Source organism: Notamacropus eugenii, chromosome 5 (assembly GCF_028372415.1).
Source record: "Notamacropus eugenii isolate mMacEug1 chromosome 5, mMacEug1.pri_v2, whole genome shotgun sequence".
In the NCBI taxonomy this organism is placed as follows: Eukaryota; Metazoa; Chordata; class Mammalia; order Diprotodontia; family Macropodidae; genus Notamacropus; species Notamacropus eugenii.
The window spans coordinates 32723258-32743527 of record NC_092876.1 but is presented as its reverse complement, the minus strand read 5'-3'; the positions used below and the strand labels follow the sequence as shown (position 1 = coordinate 32743527).

The window sequence follows — 20270 nt, the reverse complement described above, 5'->3', positions numbered from 1 at the left end:
TCATGCCTACTAATTGGGAGTGGGGGGAGTTCCCCACACAGCACTCATTCCCAGACCCTCTTCTCTTCTCCCTTCACACTACTTCACATAATGATCTCATCAGCTCCCATGGATGAAATTACCATGTCTATGCTGATGATTTTCTTATGCAGCCCTAACCTGGCTCCTGAATTCCATGCTCACATCTCTAATTGCCTACTAGATATCTCAAATGGAGTAGACCTTCAATTCAACATATTGAAAGCCATTCACTTCATAGTCTTCCCTCCCATCTGAACTTGTATATTACTATGAAGGCCATAATCATCCTCCCAGTCCCCCAGCCTTACAACCTAGGCATCATTCTCAACTTCTCATTATCTCCCATCCCCCAGTATCCAATCTATTGCTAATGTTGCCTTCATAGAATCTCTTGCATGTGACCAAGGGGTCTTATTTCTTTTGATGCTGCCAACACTCTGGTGCAGGCCCTTATCACCTCATGCCTGGGCTACTGCCCCAGCCTAGCTGTTCTTCCTGACTCGTGTCTCCCTGTGATGGTCCATCTTCCACTTAGTGGTCAAATTAATCTTCTTAAAGTGCAGATCTGACCATATTATCTCCCTGGTCAATAAACTACAATGACTCCCTATCACCTCCTGGATTAAAGACAAAAAAATCATTTGTCTGACATTCACAGCCCTTCACAACCTGGTCCTTTCCTACCTTTCCAATCTTCTTAGACTTTATTTCTTTCTCTTAACTCTGCAATCCTCCATCTCCAGACCCTGGCCGTTTGCTCATTTGCACCCCCCCTCCTACCTGGAATGCTCTCATTCCTCAACTCCACCTCCTGGCTTCCTGGGTTTTCTTCAGATACCAGAAAAAATCCACCTTCTATAAGGAACCTTTCCTGATTCCCTTTAATGCTAGCTCCTCTCCTTGTTTGATTATCTCCAATTAATCCTGTATACAACTTGTTTAAAAGTAGTTGTTTGCACCTTGTTAGACTGAACTCTTTGAGAGCAGACATTGTCTTTTGTCTTTCTTTAAATTCCCAGAGCTTACCACCATGCCAGACACATAGTAGGGACTTCATAGATGCTTAATGATTGGCTTAGAGTTTGTGAAGAGGTATGATGTGTAATAAGCCTGGAAAGATAGTCTGGAGTCCAGTTGGAAAGGACTTTAAATGCCAAACATTTCTATGTGATCCTAGGAGCAATAGGGAGCCATTGCAGGCTTTTGAGGTGGGCAGGGGTGTGGGTGGAGCAGTGCTTTAGGAACATCACTTTGGCAGCAGCGGGGAAGATGAATCTGAGTGAAAAGCAGAGATCCAAGGCAGACAGAAATACAAAAGGACCAAGATGAAAACACAAGGGGAAAAAATGACTCCCAGTAGGCAGTGGCTGAGAAAGAGATATAGAGACAGAGACGACATGGAGATCTTGTTCCACTCACGTGCCTTTGCTGCCTCGTGGCAAACCTCCCCATTCAACCTGAGCCAGCTCACTCAGGTGCTATTCTCCCTCACTGCTCCTCTGATGGGCTGTATCCTGGGCGTTCCTCCCTCCTGAGGTATTCCCCTACACACACCTTCCATTGAGACCAATGGTTTCTCTCCTCCGGTGCCCTTCTCCCCACCCAGCGTTCTAAATACCTTTGGTTAGGAAACTGGGATATTATTTGCCCTCTGTCCCTCCCTGCTCGCTCTCCTAGCTCCCTCTTATTGCAACACAGACACTCAATTACATCTCATTACCTTATCATCAGCTTGGCCATGAATCACTGGGGGAGGAGGGCTCTGGGGCCCACCCCATTTTGTCACCTCCCTCTCCCTGTCAATGTATAAGGATCAGTGGCAGGAGGAAGGATTTTGGGGAGTCAGGGGAATCAGGGAAAGAAGAGAGGGCCACAGACATCGAGGGAACAAAGATTCAGGGAGGTTAAGAGAAAAAGTTACTTAGAGGCAGAGACAGAGACAGAGAGGAGAAACAAGGAGAAGGGAATTTGCAAGATAATAGAAGAATAAAACCTAAAAGCAAGAAAAGGGGGAGGAAGCAGAGATGAAACTGGAGGCATTCCTGTTTGGCCTTATATTGTCCCTGTCTTTCAGGGGCAGCTGGGGAGCTCCCACGGGTGCTGAAGAGCCAGAGAAGTTGTCTGCTGGGGGAGGGGTTGGTGAAGGACTTGGGGAAGCCGCTGGCCATGGGTTGGGAGAAGTTGTCAAACATGGGGTTGAGGAGGCCATTGAGCATGGAGTTAAGGAAGCTGCTCAAAATGGGGCTGGTCATGGTTTGCAAGATATAGGTAATGTCGTCAGTCATGCTGGGAGCTCTGTGGGCAAAGAAATCAGTAACACCGGTGAGGCTCTCGGTCATGGACTTGGTGGTGGTCATCGTCCCCTGCTGGGCATCCCTCATGGGGCCAGCAGTCCTAATGTGAGTGAAAGAGAAGAGTGAAAGAACAGAGAGGAGGAAAAAAAAGGAAGCAGATGGGTGGTGGGTGTCAAGAGAAATGGAGTAGGGGTGGGGTGCAAATGTTCTCAAACTCCCATGGCCTGTCATGTTCTCCTTCTGCTTCCCTTCTTTCTCTTTTTTTATGTGGCTTCTTTCTTGGTGGCTTTTTCTCCATCTCTTTCTCCCAGTCACACCTCGTGATCTCCTTCCTCAGTCAGTAAAGGACACCAACTCCAAGGATCTCTCTTTGCAGGTACATGGTGGCCAGCCTTTATCTGGAGGGCATGGAACAGCTGGAAGCAGTGGCTCTCATAGCAGTCATGGGCTTTTGGGGGGGCATGGAACATCTGGAAGCAGTGGCTCTCATAACGGTCATGGGCTCTTGGGAGGGCATGGAACTCATGGAGCACAGGGTCAAGGACACCACGGAGGTCTGGGAAGCCACATTGGGAGCCACTCTCAAGGAAGTCAGGGTGGCTCAGGTGGCCAAGGAACCAGTTCTCAGGTAAAAGAAACCAGCCCCTCCCCATGGATTAACCACCACTGACTAGCAGTCTTCTCCCTCAAATCTTTCTCCTCAGCCCAACTCCATCCCTCTTCTCTCAATATTGCCACTCTAACCCAGAATCCTCTTCTCCACATGTTAATTCAATCTCCCTCTTATTGTAGGGCAGTAATTCAGGCAACGGGAAGCTGGTAGAGAGGAGCAGCGGCCAGGAATCAGGGGTAAGAGTGAAATCTAGGGAGGAGGCTGGTGGGAAGAGGGAAGTGACAGTGGGTGAGCAAAGAGAAGCCTGGTGGAAAAAAGGATTGGGGATAGAGGGGAAAGCAAAGAAGGGAAGAAATGAGAGTAAGAGGCAAGATGGATGAGGAGGGGGAAGGAGAGAGGGGTAATGGGAAGGAGCTGGCTATTTGAGGGGAGATGTAAAGAAGGAAGACATAGGGATGACATCAACTTAGAGGACTTAGAGGAATTCAGATTCTTACTTGAAGGTAACTGCCTAACTTCTCAATCTACTTTTCCCCTTAGTGTACCAACCCCTCATCCTCTGGTTCAAATGGTGGAAGTGTCTCTGGGGTAAGAAAATATGGGAAAATTGAAATCTGTTGTGGGTGTGGGGAAGCCTATTCCTCCTCATCCATTCCAGATGTCTACCCAGGAGAGGAGAGGGAGGGGGAGGGCTAGAAGACAAACAGAGGCAATCATCTTGATTTCTCTATGTGTCACTTCCTCTCCCTTAGGGAGGCAGCACCTCATACTCAGGACCTAGTAGCAGTGTCAGCACAACTACAAATTCTCCAAAGGTGAACCCTGTGTCACAAGCAGAAGACTGTCAAATCTTCCTCTGATTTCAGTCCCCTCATAACCTCTGTTATGTACAAAGAGCTGGGATGTCTGCCCTTGGCGAGCATACAGTATCTTGGAGTGTGGTAGTGGTGGAGGGTCGTTGTCTGGCATAAATGTCAATGAGGGCAAATGGAACCCCCCCACCCCTTGCCAGAGGGACAAAGGTTATAGACTGGGAAGACTTCTAGGAAGTGAAAGGGAACAGCAGGAGGGGAGAGGAAGGGGAAGACTGACATACATCATGGGATCATGGATGCAGAGAGCTGGAAGAGACCTTAGTGGTCATCTAATCCCACTATCTCATTTTGCAGATGAGGAAACTGAGGCCCACAGGGTGAGATGACTTGTTCAAAGTCATACAGGTTCAAGTGGCAGTCAGCTTTTGAACCAGGATCCTCTACCCTTTCTACTCTATCTTAGGTTTGGAGGCAGCAGAGGTCAGGCAGTCAATCAGCAAGCATTTGTTAAGGACTTATCTATGTGGCAGGCACTTGTGCTGGGATGCAAAAATAAAAGTCATAAACATAAGTTTGCAATCTAATGGAGGAGACTACGTGTACACAACTATGTACAAACAGAAATATACAGGCTAAATTGGGTGTAGCCTCAGAGAGAAGGCTCTAGGATTAGGGAGGGGTAGGAAAGGATCTCTGCAGAAGGTGGAATTGAGACTTGAAGGGAGCCAGGAGGTAGAGGTGAGAAGGGAAAGATTTCCTTGATAAGAAGGCACTGGCAGCTGGAGAAGGTAGGACCCCTAAGGCGGAGAGCAGATATGGCTGGACCACAGTCCCATGATAGTCTAGTGAGAGAGGGAAAGGGAGACAAATGACTTCAGTATGGCTGGTGATTATGTGCTCTGGTCCTGGATGAATGATTCTAACTGGGTTAACGTGCTTCTGCATCTACTCCTGTCCCCCCCCTCTCCCCCTAATAACCCTATTCTAAATCTCTGCCCAGGAAACAAGCTCGGGAACAGCCAGTAGTGTAAACAGCTACAACCAGGTGAGCACTCTGGAGAGCTCTGGAGGGGGGAGTGTGGGGACAGGGATGAAGGCTGTTTCCTTGCCCTCCCAACCAAAATCTAACCTAAATTTAAAAGAGAAGGTTGCTATTGAAGTCTATTTCTTAACAAGAGGCACAGAAGAGAGGTCATACTTTTGCTTTCCAAATGTATTTGCTTCGCTTAAGTAATCCACCAATTGAGGAGGTGGGGAAGAGATGACTAGGGACAGGATGAAAGAGAAGCAATTGGAGATGAAATGAACCCATGTGGATTGAATCTTGTACTTTTAAGTTCATTTATGTCAACCTCAGGATTCTCTCTTCTTTCAGGGATCTACATCATCACCTTCTGGCAATGGCGGAAGTAGTGGAGGGAGAGGCATTGAAGGGGTGAGAGTGTGTGTTTGTGGGGGGGGGCGGGGAGGGTGGTTCAGGCTGTAAGTCTAGTGGGAAGGCAAGAGCTGGTATTAAGGATTGGGGATTGGGAATTTGGAAGTAGATTAGGGTTTAAGGATAGGGCTCAAGTCCTAATTTGTGATTTGGATCATTGGGGTTGTGACTGAGTTCCTGTGATTTTTATGGTCTGGGTTTATAGTGCCAAGGTCTGCCACTAAAGTTTTATCCTCTTTTCCCTCCCCAGTGTGAAAATATGAACACTGGAAGTCAGGTGAGCTTCATTGGTTCCCATCATCCTTCTTACCTGTGACATACTCTTTGCAATCAATAACTTGAATCCCCCTTCTTGTTACCATTTACACCAATCTTATCTTTCATCTCAACCGAACCCCAGCTATGGGATCTACCCTCCATTCTAACAGGAACTCTGATCTTTTTACTAGCATTTACAATCTAATGGGACATGGTTCTCAAAGAGGACCAAAATGACATCACTATGATAAAGTCAAGTTTCAATGTCCGACCATGGCTGATCAGATCGATATGAGTTCAGAATGCTATACCACAGACTGGGCACAGATAGTCTGTATGAACATTTGGGGTGGATACTCCCAATTTGTGCATCCTATGTTTCCTTGGAGCTGTTTCAATTCTGCTTTGCTCATAGAGCACAGCACCCTTTCTGATGTGGGCATGCCATGCTGAACGGGATATAAGATATATGTGGGCATATAAATAAGTTTCAAATTCACAGAACAATAGTCATGTGCAAGTCTCTACAGGCACTAGCTTTATAAACAGACGAGTCTGTGCCAAGGGACGTTACATACCAAGATAAATTTTAAATGTACATCGTGGAGACTGCTGGCGAATAGTATGATCAAGTCTTTGGCAAAGTGAAGACTATTTTCCATGATAAATAACTGCCTCTCCTGTTTTCTTTCTTTTGTGAATCCTGATTTCAGATTAGTTTTGCTTAAAGCAAGGCACACCGGAAGTGTGGGTGGCATATGTGGGGGCTCAGGCGATGAAGCAGTGAGGACTCAGTCTTTAATGAGGTTAATCAGGGACAGCTGTTTTGTTTGCTTGTTTGCTTTTTTTGGAGATGAGCTTGCACCCAGGATTTGTGAAAGTAAATCCCCATTCTTGGTCTCTCTTCCTCTCGCTCAGGGAAGCAGCTCTCAGAACAATGGACAGACGAGCTCTGAGAGTGGATCTAACCACCCGGTAAGGAGCCCAGAAACTGGAGGTCCTTCTTAGAAGGAATAAACCAGGTCATGCCAAAGAGAATGGGGAATAGATCTCAATCGATTATGCTAAGGGAGGGAAGCTGAGGGGCAGACAGTTCTCTAGTTCTTTCTGGTTTGAGATTTTGGTATTTTATTTGGATTTGGTATAGAATTTTGGATTGTATCTTAGTCATTTCATGGAACATGTATGTATCTAGTGATCTGGGATTCCTAAGGTCTGGAATAAATAATGCATTGTAAAGGTCTCACTTGGGAGAAGCTGAAAAGTCATCTAGTCTCAATTCCAGTCTGCTCCGCACTCTCAGGCTGAGTCAAAACATCTACCTAAGTTAGGTGTCGTCTCCTCTTTCCACCCATTCTCCCTCCTGCCTAAATTGGAGCTCTCTCAGCTCACAGAGGAGGATGAAGAAAAAAAAGTGCTTTGCTTTCAAAGGCTTCCACTCCAAAACTCTGTTAGGCATTGGGGTGTTTGTAGGAATTAATATGAATTGATAACATCAAGAAAGGACTTAAGTAAGCACTTTCAGGTAATACTGTCAACAACTGAAAGGTGAAACAAGATTTTCATGCTCCACATAGAGATAGAGATCAGGTTTTGCTGAGTGAGGGAGGAAGGGAGGGTACCTGTTTCATAGGGTTCCAGAGAGTCCTTTATGTCCCTACCTACTCTTTGAGAAATCCAAAGATTGGGAGAAAGTCCAAAAGGGTTCAAGAAAACCTCAACTTCTTCAAGATGGTGAAGTCTTCTAGCTACCCCCAATTCTCTTCCCAACCCCAGCCTTCTCAGCCTCTAACTTTCTGTTCCATCTCCCCATAGGATACTCAGGGGAGTCAGCCACATGAAGGCTCCAATAACCAAGTGAGGATGGAATGGGGAGTGGGTTTGAGAGGAAATAGTGTTGAGGGCCAGGCTACCAGGCTGTCTGGTCTCTGAAGGCTTGAATTGTCTCCCTCTCCTCTTTTCAGGGATCTGGCTCAGCATCATCTTCAGCAGGAGGGAGTGGAGGTTCTGTGAGTTCTACTTTATTTTTCCATTGCTGGTCAGAGTTGTGTCTGGTGGAGGAAAGGCAGACAAAACTAACTTGGGACATCACTGCGTGTGTCCAACTCCTTCGGCCTTGATGGCTCAGTCAAACGGTGTGGGGAGAAAACTCAGACCTACCATCTGCTCCTAGAAAGCTTAGTTGGGCAAAGAGAAAACACAAACTCACACAGAGAGACCGACAACTATGAAATGCATTATGAATATTCAAAGGGCAATATATTGTTACTATGTAGTTATAGACAAACATGTTAGGATTGCTAAGGAGCCAGGGGAGCTATCATGGAGGACGTCTAGGAGGAAGTCAGACTGAAGCTGTTTTGAAGGATGACTGGAAGTGGTGAGACATGAGGAGAACCTTCTGGGTGGGTGAGTGGGGATCTTTCTTGCCATTTGAGGGGATGGAAGAAAAAAGTGAGGCCATAGCAAAGGAGGGAGAAAAGGAAAATTATTCAGAGATGAAACAGAAGAGAAGTGTGCCAAGCTCCACCAGTCTTGATAACTCCTTGGCTGTCTGATAAGAGAAATTCAAAAATGGGGACGGGGTCCCTTCCTTTGTCAGGATTGGGGAAGAAACTCTGAGTCTGGAGGTAGGAAGCTATTAGCTGCACTCAAAAGATGAACTGATTTAGAGTTAAGCCATTTCGGATTTTTCAAAATATTTGTAAACCTGCAGGTTCAAATGCAAATGTGGTGTTGCAAGAGCAGGGACAGAGTGTTGAGAACCCTGGACAGTGCTAGTGTTCCCCTAGTGAGAGAGTACGGCAATTAAGGCTGTAGGAGAGTCTAGCTGAAGGTGGTTAGGCAGACCAAGGAACAGACTAAGTAATATTCTGTTCTAGTCTAATAATAGAAAGTGCCAGCTTTTATGATGGCCATGTTTATGTTAATCCATGAGTGGGCAAAGAGGTGTTTCTATCCTATAGTCCTCCCCTCCCCCATCTCAAATTTCCCATAGTGCTTTGCATGGTCCCATCCTTTTTATTTATTTTCCACCATGTAGGAAAGTTTTTTTGTTTTTATGTCTTATTTCCACTGTCACACTTTCAGTTCAATTCAATATTAATTCAATTTTTCAATTCAATTAATTCAAAATTTAGTAAAGCACTAACACTGGGAATAAGGAGGGGAAAAAATCAAACAGTTCTATCCACAGGAAGCTTCCAGGGTAGACAATGTAAAGGTAGATCATGGGACCATAGATCGAGGGGTGGGGGGGACTTCAGCAGCCATCTATTCCAACCCTCTTATTTTACAGTTAAGGAAACTGAGACCCAGTCAGGTTAAGTGAGGTTTCACAGGGAGGGAGCTACAGAGGCAGGATTTGAACCCAACCTCTCTGATTCCAGAGCCAGTATTCCTTTTATATGTAAGTAAATTCAGAGTAATAGGACAGGGTGGAGAACACCAGCGACAGGGTGTGGCAAGGACTCTGGAGAGATACCCCGCAAACCAGGCTGCCTGAGCTGAGCCAAAGAAGGAAGACAAAAGATTCCAAGAGCTGAGCATTTGGGGGCACACTATGAGCTCTTTCAAGGCAGGAACAGTTTCTGATTTCCCATGGAATGGAAAGAGCCCTGGACTGGATGTATAGGACCTGAATTCTAATTCTATTTCCTCCACTTAAAAGCTCTGTAACCTTGCTCTCATCACCTATCCCCATTCCCATTCCTTACTTGGAAAATGGCAAAGGTAGCATGTATTTTATGTAGTCATTGTGAAGCGGGTGTCTTGCAAACTGAGGCACAACCTTATGTTTCTCTCTCTCTTTCTCTCTCTCCTTTTTCTTTCTTTCTCTTTCTTTCTTTCTTTCTTTCTTTCTTTCTTTCCTTCTTTCTTTCTTTCTTTCTTCTTCTTCTCCTCTCCCTCTCCCTCCTTCTCCCTTTCTCTCTCTTCCTCCTCTTCTCTCTCTTTCTTCTCTTCCCTCCTCCTCTCCCCTCTTCTCTCTCTCTCCCTCCTACAATGCTGCACTTAGCTGTCATTTTATGAAGATTCCTTTTGGCCAAGGGTGACAAACCCTTGGGTCAGGAGATAGAGGGGTCAGGAAGGTGGTTAGAAGGGGATTGAGAGGAGTCAAAATAGTTTCTTAATGGTCACTCCAGAGAGGCAAGTCTACCTGGAGGCAGATTTTAGGAGCTGATACCAGGAGAATGAGGGAGAAGTCTTCCCTTGATGATGATAAGGTCAAACTGGGAGAAGGCAGACTAAGACAGAAAAGGGCTGAGGCTTGAGATGAGTGGGTGCATGGTTTGAAAGGTACCTGAATGGTCAGACATTGGACATTCCCTTTTCTTTGACCTGTTACACAGGGATCTGGATCTAACACAGCTGGAGGAGGAATGGGAGAAACTGAAGTCCACAGTGGAAATGGTGTTTATGTAAGTACTGACATATCACATTTACTCGTGTATGTATGAGGGGCAGGGGGTATGTGGCCAGTTTGGATTGGTGGGTCCACTGCTGCTTTATCATGTGGGCTTGACACCCAGCTCTTCCTGCCCTGATTATGTTCCTCTCCTGGGACTCAGGTGTCCTGCTTATAAGTCTCATCGTTGTCTTGATAGGACCCTCTCACCCTTTTTCTAATTTCTGTTCCTTAGAATAATCCTAATGCTCAAGGCTTCTTCAACTTTGATACATTCTGGAAGGTGAGTCTGGTAAACAGCCTTCTCTTTGCTTTCCCTTCCCCCTCAGTCCAGCTGTTCTGCCCCCCAGTTCTCCAGATGCTGGCTCTTCAGGTGGATGGGGTACCCAGGGTGCTGGGTTATATTGGGAGTGTACCTCCCATTCTTAGGCTCTGAAAGCTGCCTGTATTCTAGTCTAATTCTGTCCCCTTCCCTTTTCTCTGCAGAATTTTAAATCCAAGCTGGGTTTTATTAATTGGGATGCCATAAACAAGGTAAGGGCCAGAGTGGGAGGACATGGGTCCTATGAGAGGAGAGGAGTGGAGGGGAAATAGGGAGTAAGACTCAGGTCCAGACTGATATGCCCGAGGCCTCAGAGAATGTTGGTGCTTGGAGATAATCTAGTCCAATGTCCTTGTGTTACCAAGGAAGGGATGAAGGGGTGCTAGAGAGGTGACTAGATATCAAAGAAAGAACCCAAAGCCAGGTCTCCTGTCTAAAAGTCCTATGCTCATCCTGAAAGACCCCCTGAGGGTGTTGAAGAAAGGCTTATGCCAGGGTTCTGGAGGAGGCTAGAGGCAAAAGGGGAGAAGATCCCTCAAGGACATTGGAAGAAAGATAGTATTTTGTGGGAGAGACCTGGAACCTGTGGACAGGACATGGATAGGACTCATTAATGCCTTCCTCATACAATCCTTGGTGGGTGAAGGACCTTGTGCCTCAGATTTCCTTTCCCTAAAGCAAGCTAACCTATCCAATTCTCATGGAATCTGGGAGCAGCAAGAGGAGATAAGGTAGTTAGTAAGAGGAAGTTTGGGATAGTGAAAAGAGTGGAGGACCTGAGTTCAAATCCCAGTCTCTGCTACTACATGTGCAAGGTTACTGCACCAGGCCTCAATTTTCTCATAAAAATGTGGGGAATGGCACATGAGGTCTCTATGATACTATGTATGGAATATAGCATGGCTGGTCAGAGCTGGGAGCCAAGATATACATTAGCAGGAGCACATCATCCCAGAAACTCAGACATCTGGCACCACGCCTCACTTCCTACTTGGAAGCAACCTGTACTGGCTTGGGTATTTTGAATTGACTGATATATTTGGGAGGTGATCACCTAATTACAGCTCAGGGGAATGGAGGGGATTGGGAATATTTCCCACAGACTGAAGGGAGAAGGACATGGGACAATTCCAAGCAAGAGATAGAGAATTGAGGAGTTTCCATCTGTCCCTCCCAGAATACCTGGTCTGATGGAGAAGACACAGGACCCACTTTCAGGGAGCTTTTGGTTCTAATAGGAAGATATGGTCCCTTGGGGATCATATAAACTTGGAGAGTTTGTGGTTTGATTAGGGAGACAGGATACACACACAGTTCCGAACAGATATTAATAGAATATCAAATTAAATGTAAGCAGCTAAAATGAAAATAAATCCCAGGATACAAGAGGGAGAAGTGGTCAGAAGGAGCATTGAGAAGCTTCCTACGAAGTGGGGTCTGTGGAGAAAAAGGAGGGAATGTTCCTGAGGAGAAAGCCATTTGGGAGAAGGTTCCCCAGTGGGAATAAGGGGTTGGGAAATAGGAGATTAGGAGCAGATAAGGTCAGGTGGGCAGCTAGTGTGAAGAGTACTTCCAGACTGATGCTGGTAACTTTGTCTCGGACATGATGGACAACCGCAGCATCACTGGGGAGGTTCTGGACCAGGGTTCCAGTCATGACCCCACCCACTTCCTAGAATTCCAACCCACCCCCACCCCAGAGCTCTCTCTCTCTCTCTCAGAGCCTATTTTTTTGCCCAGGACCAGAGAAGCTTTCGCATCCCGTGATTTCCAGACGAGGAGTTGCCAGATGGATGGGACCCTCAGGCCCTACTCCCAAATCCCTTAAAATGAGAACATCCCCTTCTCCTTTAAATAAACCACAGCTCCCCTGTACTCCCAGTCTCTGCTCTTTCTTGCCGCCTTTTCCATGTTAAAGGGGTAGAGGGCTGGAGGGGAAGAATGAGGTGCCACAATTTGGGAGGGGGAGTTGGGGGCAACAGTGGAGGGAAGCTGGGCAGACAGGTCTCACCACTGAGCTCTCCCTCCAGGACTTATTTCTTTTACAATGAGAGGAGTTGGGGGGAAATCCAAAGCAAAGAACGAGTAATGAGTGTGGGATAATAGTGCTATCTGCCCTGGCCTCTCCTGCCTTCCTTTCTACTTCACTGCCCAGAGCTGAGGTTCCTACACTCAGCTTCAAGCTGTCCATGTGTCCAACTTCTAAGTGTTATGAAAGTTGGTTGGCAGAATGGAGTGTCGGGGGCGGGGGGGGGGGGGGAGAGAGAGAGAGAGAGAGAGAGAGAGAGAGAGAGAGAGAGAGAGAGAGTTAGTTTGTGTGTGTGTTTGAAATCTCAGAGGTGAAACCACAATACACTTGTACTGACAGGAGGAGCAGGGAGTGAAACTCCCAGCTAATTTACTTCCCACTTTTCCTCCACAGGGTTACTTCCCACGCCCCAGTACTCGGGCCTTCCTTTACTTAAGACGGCTTTGGGAGGTAGGAGAAGCCCCAAGGACCTCTGGGCCCCTTCAGTCAATCCCCTCCCCTCTCCAAATGATGTGGCCATCCTCTGTTTAATTCCCCATCTCTCACGATCTCCTCGATCTCTTTCTAAGACTCGAACTGACTCTACCTCTATCTAATTCCCTCATTATCCTGCCATCTGACAATAATTCTCACTACCAAGCTCCATGTCCTTATCTCTCATCTTCATTTCGTATTTAACCCAAACCTGGTGCCTAGTGCTAATCTCCAACTCTGTCCTACCCCTCATACCTAGGTCCTTTGCTAGGAGTCAGGTTCTCTGCCTTCCTGTGAACTGTCTCTTTTTCTCCCTCTTCCTGTAGGATTTCAAACATAACACACCTTACATCAACTGGAATATGATCACTGAGGTAAGGGGGCCTGGGTCCCTTGCTTTGGGGATGAGCAGTGTGGGTCTGGGGAATCTGAACAGCCCTGGCCAACAACTTGCTGACTCAGCCCCCTGCCCTAGTTACCTCCTTTGTGGGTTTGGGCAACCCTGGGTGGGGGTGGGGGATAGAGTACAGAGGGAAATCTGTGAGTCACAGGGGAGGGAGGTACTTCCCAGCCTTCCCAGGTATAAAAACCGAGAGCCCAGAGGTTGGAGCAGTCAGTCCCAAGCTGCAGGAACATGAAATCGTCCACCGTCCCTGCTCTACTGCTGCTACTACTTAGCTTGACTTGGCTTGGGGGGAGCCATGGCAGGGTGGGTAATGGGAAGAGGGAAGGGGGGAGCAAGAGGGAGGGCAGGAGAGAAATATCCTGACATCTCATGCTTGTGCCTGTCCCTTCGATATAGAGTGTTTCGAAGATTTGGGCCAGGTTGACGAATGGGCCATTAGAGAGAGTTCTTGGGGGAGAGAGACTAAGATTATTATTAGAGGTCAGTGTGTGAAGAAGGGTCAGGTTAATGTCTTGGTCTGTTGATTTCGGTGGAAAATGGCAGGAGGGTCTTGGGTCTTGGGAGATAAGGGGTTCAAGTGTGGGACAATTAGGTCCTGGAAGGGGAGCAGTGATTAGAAGATCTCAAAGTCTCAGAAAGGGGATTTGGACTTTGTGTTTGGGGTCTTGGGGAGGTGTTGGGGGAGTAGAGGGTGGTCAGTTAAGGTCATGAGCAGGGGGCCTGCATTTGGATGTCTGGTTTAGGATGAGCATTGGTAAATGAGGCCAGACTCAGTCCCCTTTTTCTGGAAAGGTACAAGTGAGGATTAGGATGGGGTATCCTCTTGTTCTGGGTTGAGGTAAGGCAGAGCTATCATAGGACCCAAGTCAAGGGTTGTTTCCTTAATTTCTTTCTTTTTCCTTTAAAAAACCAAGCCTAGGATTCATTCATAGGCCACAAAGAAAAGTTTTTCAGGCTAGAAACATTTTTTACGGACTCATACATAAAACTCTGGGTGCAGAGAGGAAGAAAGCAGGTGGAGGTTTAGACAATGACACTGAGGCATGAATTACTTGATGGGAGTGGGGGCTGGGGGCTGGGTCCTGGGAGGGGAGGAAGAGAGGGTGGAGGCTGACTGGCTTAGGCTTGCACCCAAGCAGCTGCTCTGGCGGTGAGGTTTCTCCACCTGTTGCTCAAATGTTTTCAGACCCAGGAGAGCCCAGGTGTCTGGGTTTGGGGTGAAGAGATGGGGTTGCTGAGGCCATTTATCTATCACTGCTATCCCCACCCTGAGAGTGGTGAAATCAGCAGCCTAGATTTACGTGGAGGAATGGCAGCCCTCTCCTTGCCAGGCTTTCTGTGTGGACAGCTTCTGTTACCCATGGGCTACTGAGAGGGTGGGACAGGGGGCAGGTTCTGGGATGGGAATGAGGATGAAATTGCTTGGCAGAAGCACTCAGCTCCCTTCCTCCCCTTTTCTAGGGTGTAGATGAACCTTCTTTTGAGAAGAGGGCTGGAGGTGCAAACCAGGTAAGTCTGTTTGACTTGGAGTCTGAGAACCCAGGTTAAATCTGGAAAGAGATCCAAAGCCAGTAGTCCTTATTCTCAAGGAGATTTCTGTCTGAAGGGAAAAGATGCGCCCAGATAGGGCCATGATAATATGCACCAATTCATAGAGAATTCAAGGGTGCATGATCAGAGGAGTGGATTGGTAATGAGAGAAGGCTTCCTGGTGGAAAAGAGTTTTCTCTGCCTAACTTTGATCCAGGCTATGGGGAAGCAGAGAGGGGGGAAGGGATCCCAAATTATGGGGAAATGGTTCAGAGTGGATGATCAGCAAGGAAACTCAGTAAGCAGATGAGCTGGGATGGAAAGTGTTCTCGCCTTTTCACAGAACTACAATCAGCCGGCGTACCCCACTGTCAATGGAGGACAGTACCCCTATGGGACACCGTCTAAGGTAAGACCTGCTTGTGGTCTGCTCTGCCTTCCCAGAGTCCTGCCTGCAAGCAGAATTGGGTATGGGGAGAGGGGCATTCACCGCTGACATGGGGATTACCCATCCCTGGCCAGGAGGTGAAAGGCCAGGAGTCAGTAAAGGCCGAGTTCAAACCCTGCCTCCCACACTCTGCATGGGCTTGGGAGCCTCTCGCAGTCTCCTCACTTGGATAATCACAACATCTTCCTCTCAAGGTTGTTGTGAGGATCAAATGCAGTATTTTGTATGTTGTGTAGCACAGCGCCCAGGACGCAGGAGGTGGTTAGTACTCTTTTCTTCCTCTACCATATTTCTGAATCCCAGGCCACTCTAGCTCTGCTGCTGAGCACCCGCTGTCTTTCTACCAGGTAGCAGTTCATGACTGGCGCTCAGAGATATTCCAATGGACCTTCTGGAGGGGGCATTCCCTCCACCAGTGCAGAAGCCTGCCCTGCCTGGGGGACTTTTGTTCACATGTTCCCGTAATGTTAGGACTTCGATACCCCACTTTTTATGACTTTGAAGGAGCCTGATTCTCCCAGAATAGAAACCAAGACTCATACAGGAATCTCCTGTGGGGTTACTGGTGAGAAAGAGAGAGAATTCAACAATTCAGCCCTCAAGCATATACCCCCCCATACCCACATATACATACCACACACCAGATATACCCATTGCATACACATTACACATACCATACCCACACACCCACACACCATACACCATTCACACATACACATGCACCATACACATACCACATACACATATCCACCATATATACATCACAAATACACCCACAGCTGAGGGAGAAGGAAAGGCAGCTAGCTATCTGCTCCATTGAGTTAGAACAGGAGAATTAAGCAGATTATTTTGCCACAACCAAATGCCCCCTTTCCCACCAACCTAGACCAGGGATTCTAAGGGCATGAGACACTTCTGGTGATGGACTTTCTCTCCCAATGCAAACTGGCACTTCTGCCTGTGCCCTTGAGCCTCAGATCTGGTGCCATCAGGTGGGGGATCCTCTCCCTCCTCACCTTTGTGTTCTCCTGAAATCCTTTGGGACTCAGCTTGAATCTCGCCTCGTCAGATTTCTCCATTGATTATCTTTATAGATTCTATATAACTTCCCACATGTATCTAGCTATTTTCATGTCCTGCTCCCCACAACGATGTAGGGGCAGGACATGTGTTTTTACCTTTCTTTGCAGCCCCAGGACTGACTTACTTAGCCCAGTGCCTTGCACCTAGGGAATCCTTAATAAAAGCTTCCTTACTGGCTAAGGAATTGACCTGCGTTAAGTGACCTGTCCAGGGACACAGTCAGTATGTGTCTGATGCTAGACTTGATGGCAACCTTCCTACCCAGGCCGATCTTCTGCCCTGGAAACCACCGGGAAGGCAAATTAACCGATTCTAAAACCAGGCACAGAGCATGAAGGCAAAGCAGACAGAAAAGTTTCAGTCTCTGCTCCATGTCTGGATAACTGGGATGACTTTGTCCAGGGAAGGGACAACAGAAGATGGCAGAACCAGAAGTGAGCTCAACAGGGTGACTAAGGGTGTGATGATGAATCTTCGATTGGGTAAATGAAGAGAGAGAGAGGGCTACACCTATGATATCTCTGGCATCAGGCACTCCCAGAGGAGTTGGCTCCTTTTACCAAAGCGGTCCCCACCCCTCTACAATGACAGCTCTGGGGAGCTGCCCAGGGTCACACATGGTCCGGGTGCCAGGGCTGCAGGGATTTGAACCCAGGCTCCAAGGCCACATTCTCTACTAGATCACTCCATGGCCAAAGGAAAAATGCAAATGTTTTATGAAAGCTTGATTTGCTCTTAGGTCCTGGTATGGCTTTTAAAATGACAAAGGATGCAAGTTTTGAAAGTGAACCAATAGGACAAAGAAAAAGCAAGTGACTAAGAGGTGGAGACAACCAGGGAGGCCTTTCTGAAGGCCCCTGGGTGCAGGCAGGGGCCCTGCTCCTGGGGAATATAGGAAGCAGGGGGAAGGGCCAACGGTGAACTGGGGCAACACCTTTCCAGCATTCTCTGAAAGTTGGGAAATGAGTCTGAAAAGCCAAAATGGAGAGACCTTCAACTTTCAGTCAGGGAAACAGGGATACTAAGTGCTTTGTGGATTATGCTGTGGCAAATGTTCAGGTTCCTGGGACTATGTATGTCCTCCCTCCCTCCTTCTTTCCTTCCGTCCCTTCTTCCTTGTCTTTCTCTCTCCTTTTATCCCCCCTTCCCTTCTTCCTTCTTCCCTCCCTCCCTTTCTCTCTCCCTCCTTCCTTTCCCTTCCCTTCCTCCCTCCCTCCTTCCTCCCATCCCATTCCTCTAAGGTCCCTCCCAGCTCTAAACAGATGATTCTATGGTCCACAGAATAAAACAAAACTAGGAAAGTAAATTTAATTCCCTACTATTTAAAGAGGAGGATGAATTCCTGAGTCAAAGAGAAATGCTTTTGAGGTTTCTCCCATTGCTTTAGGTCCATTTTAAATGTCATTCTGACCCAAGGAGATACTTGGAAGCCCACGATAAGGGGCTCTTGGGGGCGGCAGGACAGGATTGGGAGAAAAGAGAATAGCTCTGGGCTCCTGATGCTCTAGACAAAGAAGGGAAATAGAGGGTATTGAGATCATGCTAAAGCATTGCATAGAAGAGATGGTTGGCAGTGTTAAGGACAGGGGGATCCATCCTCTCTCTGGACCTCAGTTTCCTTACCCATAAAATGAAGGGACCAGACCAGACCCTTAGGAGTCATCTCTTAGGCCTCTCCCAGTTCTATAGACTATGAACCTATGATTAGAATACATCAGTGAAAGCTGGATGACTTTCTTAAACCATTAATTTGATCTTTTCTCCATAGGGAGGACATGGTGGACAAGTAGCAACCTCCTCAGTGAGTAACGGGGAGAACCAGGGTCTCTAGAACTGGAGGGATGGAGAGAAAGAAGCTGGGGCCCTTGTGCCAGGTTGCCCTCTCAAGTCTTCTCTTTCCGTTTAGGCTTCTCGGGCACAGCCAGACTTGCTCCAGTGGGTGAGGTTTTGGTAGGTGAGTTTCAGAATGGACTGAAATGGAAACCAAATGAATCTATAAATCCGTGGGTCACCCCCTCAGAGACAGAAGGTTCCCCTGCGAGGGGATGTTCTCAGGATCCAGTCAGCCAGACTTCTGCACTGGGGAAGGGACCTTGGGAGAATGTCCTTGGGAGTCAATTGGTCAGGCCTGTGCACTGGGGAAGCTATGGGGAGCTAGGGACAGACTCAGAAGGAGGCAGACAAAGGTCACTTTGGGTTCTATTGCTCTGAGGAAAGCTGCCAGATCCCTGACTGAAGTGAGCCTGATAGAGGAGAGAGACAAGTGAGAATATGCTGTGTGATCCTCCTCCACAGGCACACAGAAAGAGCCTTCAGAGGGCACTGAGCCAGTGTGGGCTGTGGGGAGACTTCCAGAAGATGAATTGGCCAGTGGATTTGGAAGAAAGATGGGACATGGAGTGGTCAGGAAAGGGGGGCGCCTTTGCAAGGAAGGGCAGTGGCCTCTGCCAAGGCCCAAAGGCAGAAATGCACATTCTTGGTGGGAGAAATGAGTTTAGTGGCAGGGAACTAAATTTAGACGAGCTAAGCTACAATTAACTAAACTCAGAGGAGTTTAATTAGCCCATATTCAGGAAGGGGATGGGGACAGGAAGAACTTTTAATATCGGCATTCTCTCCTCTCTTCCAGAACTCATGGCTTCCAGGCACGATGCCCCCGCCCGCTCCTGTCCCTCAGCCTCTTTCCCTGGCACCCAAGACCCCCAATCAGCCTTCTCGCGGAAGCCCCACATTTTCAGGCCTTGTTTGTGCCCCCATTCCCTGCTCTGGCAGGTGACAACATCCTAGTGGCCTGGACCCTGGGACATGAGCCGGGAGTCTCTCTTTCCAATCCTTTGGTTACCATGACGACTCTAAAGGAGGCACGTGCTGCTTCTTTCAGGGTCTTCTCAGTGGAAATAAAACACAAATGTTCCCCAGATCTCTCTGCTAGTCTTATTCCTCCCTGTTAAATGAAGGCAAGAAAGAGGGGGGATGGGGGTTAACGAGGAAACGGGACACAGTCCTTTCCTGTGCTTTTAATGTGTATCTGTTTGTTTTCTAAAGGCTGGGTTTTCCCTCTTACACAGGCTGGAGCTCGGGGCTACATGCAGGCCTGCTCCCCGTACTGATCAGTAGGGTTGGCAGCCGGCTGACACCACAGGGATGGGTGGAGCCCCCCCGCCAGCCTCCACCTTCCAGGGACCTCACCTTCACACTGGTCTCCCACCGTCCGGGGATGGCACAAAGAGTGGAGGCCGGCTAGACATGGGGACATCCGGGTCTTAATCCTCCTCCTTTCACCCAGTCATCATTTGGTTTGTCTGTGCCTCACTTTCTTCCATCTGTCAAATTAGGAGAATACCAGCCATCCCAGTCACCTCCTAACACTTGGGTGAGAAGAGGGTTCCTAGAGCCAGGTTGACCACAGCCAGGATGAAACCCTGTGATAGGATGAGGAAAGAGGGGAGGAGAGAGAGAGAGAGAGAGAGAGAGAGAGAGAGAGAGAGAGAGAGAGAGAGAGAGAGAGAGAGAGAGAGAGAAGGAGGGAGGGGGAGGGAGAAGGAGGGAGAGACGAGAGAGTGAGACGAGAGAGAGAAAGAAAGGAACAGGAGGGGGAGAGAGACACAGAAGAGAGGAGAGACAAGAGCCGAGAGGGAGGCAGGAGAGATGAGAGACCCAGTGTATGTGAGTGTGTGTGTGTGTGTGTGTGTGTGTGTGTGTGTGAGAGGGGGGGGGGAGAGGGAGAGAGGGAGAGAGACACAGGAGAGATGAGAGAGAGAGGAGAGAGTGAGACGAGAGAGGGAGACAGGAGAGGAGAGATAGAGAGAGGTAGATGAGAGAGAGAAAGGGACAGGAGAGATGAGAGAGACAGAGAGAGATAGGAAAGATAAGAGACAGACAAACAGGAGAGGGGGAAAAAGAGATGAGAGAGACAGAAGAGATGAGAGACAGAGACAGAAGAGACAGAGATAGGAGAGGAGAGACAGAGAGAGATAGGACAGATGAGAGAGAGACAGAGAGATGAGAGAGACAGGAGGGGGAGAGAAACACAGGAGAGATGAGAGAGAGAGAGAGAGAGAGGAGAGATGAGAGAGAGATAGGAGGGATGAGAGAGATAGGAGCGATGAGAGACAGACAGACAGCCAGGAGAGGGGG

The 20270-nt window shown here is 47.9% G+C and overlaps 1 protein-coding gene and 1 long non-coding RNA gene across 7 annotated transcripts; one reads left to right on the top strand and one right to left on the bottom strand.

Moving 5' to 3' along the window:
• Positions 1-1819: 1819 nt before the first annotated feature.
• On the top strand, positions 1820-19053 carry DMKN (dermokine). Of its 6 annotated transcripts, XM_072616302.1 has the most exons (22): positions 1848-2420; positions 2692-2943; positions 3108-3164; positions 3469-3516; positions 3681-3743; positions 4744-4788; positions 5119-5178; positions 5429-5455; positions 6355-6411; positions 7252-7293; positions 7401-7445; positions 9786-9854; positions 10077-10124; positions 10328-10375; positions 12586-12642; positions 12993-13040; positions 13469-13552; positions 14534-14581; positions 14946-15011; positions 17902-17934; positions 18040-18087; positions 18763-19053. In XM_072616302.1, exons 1-21 carry the CDS (start codon positions 2046-2048, stop codon positions 18085-18087), a joined length of 1620 nt encoding a protein of 539 aa, XP_072472403.1. In that variant the 5' UTR covers positions 1848-2045; the 3' UTR covers positions 18763-19053. The 6 variants fall into 6 exon arrangements, with proteins under 6 accessions (XP_072472408.1, XP_072472407.1, XP_072472403.1 ...); XM_072616303.1 differs by lacking the exon at positions 7252-7293; XM_072616304.1 differs by lacking the exon at positions 13469-13552 and having other exon boundaries at positions 1849-2420.
• On the bottom strand, positions 18761-19840 carry LOC140508456 (uncharacterized). Its single transcript, XR_011968439.1, has 2 exons — positions 19323-19840; positions 18761-19077 (listed from the first exon to the last, which is right to left on the bottom strand). It is a non-coding gene; the product is annotated as an uncharacterized lncRNA (long non-coding RNA).
• Between the last annotated feature and the right edge of the window lie 430 nt (positions 19841-20270).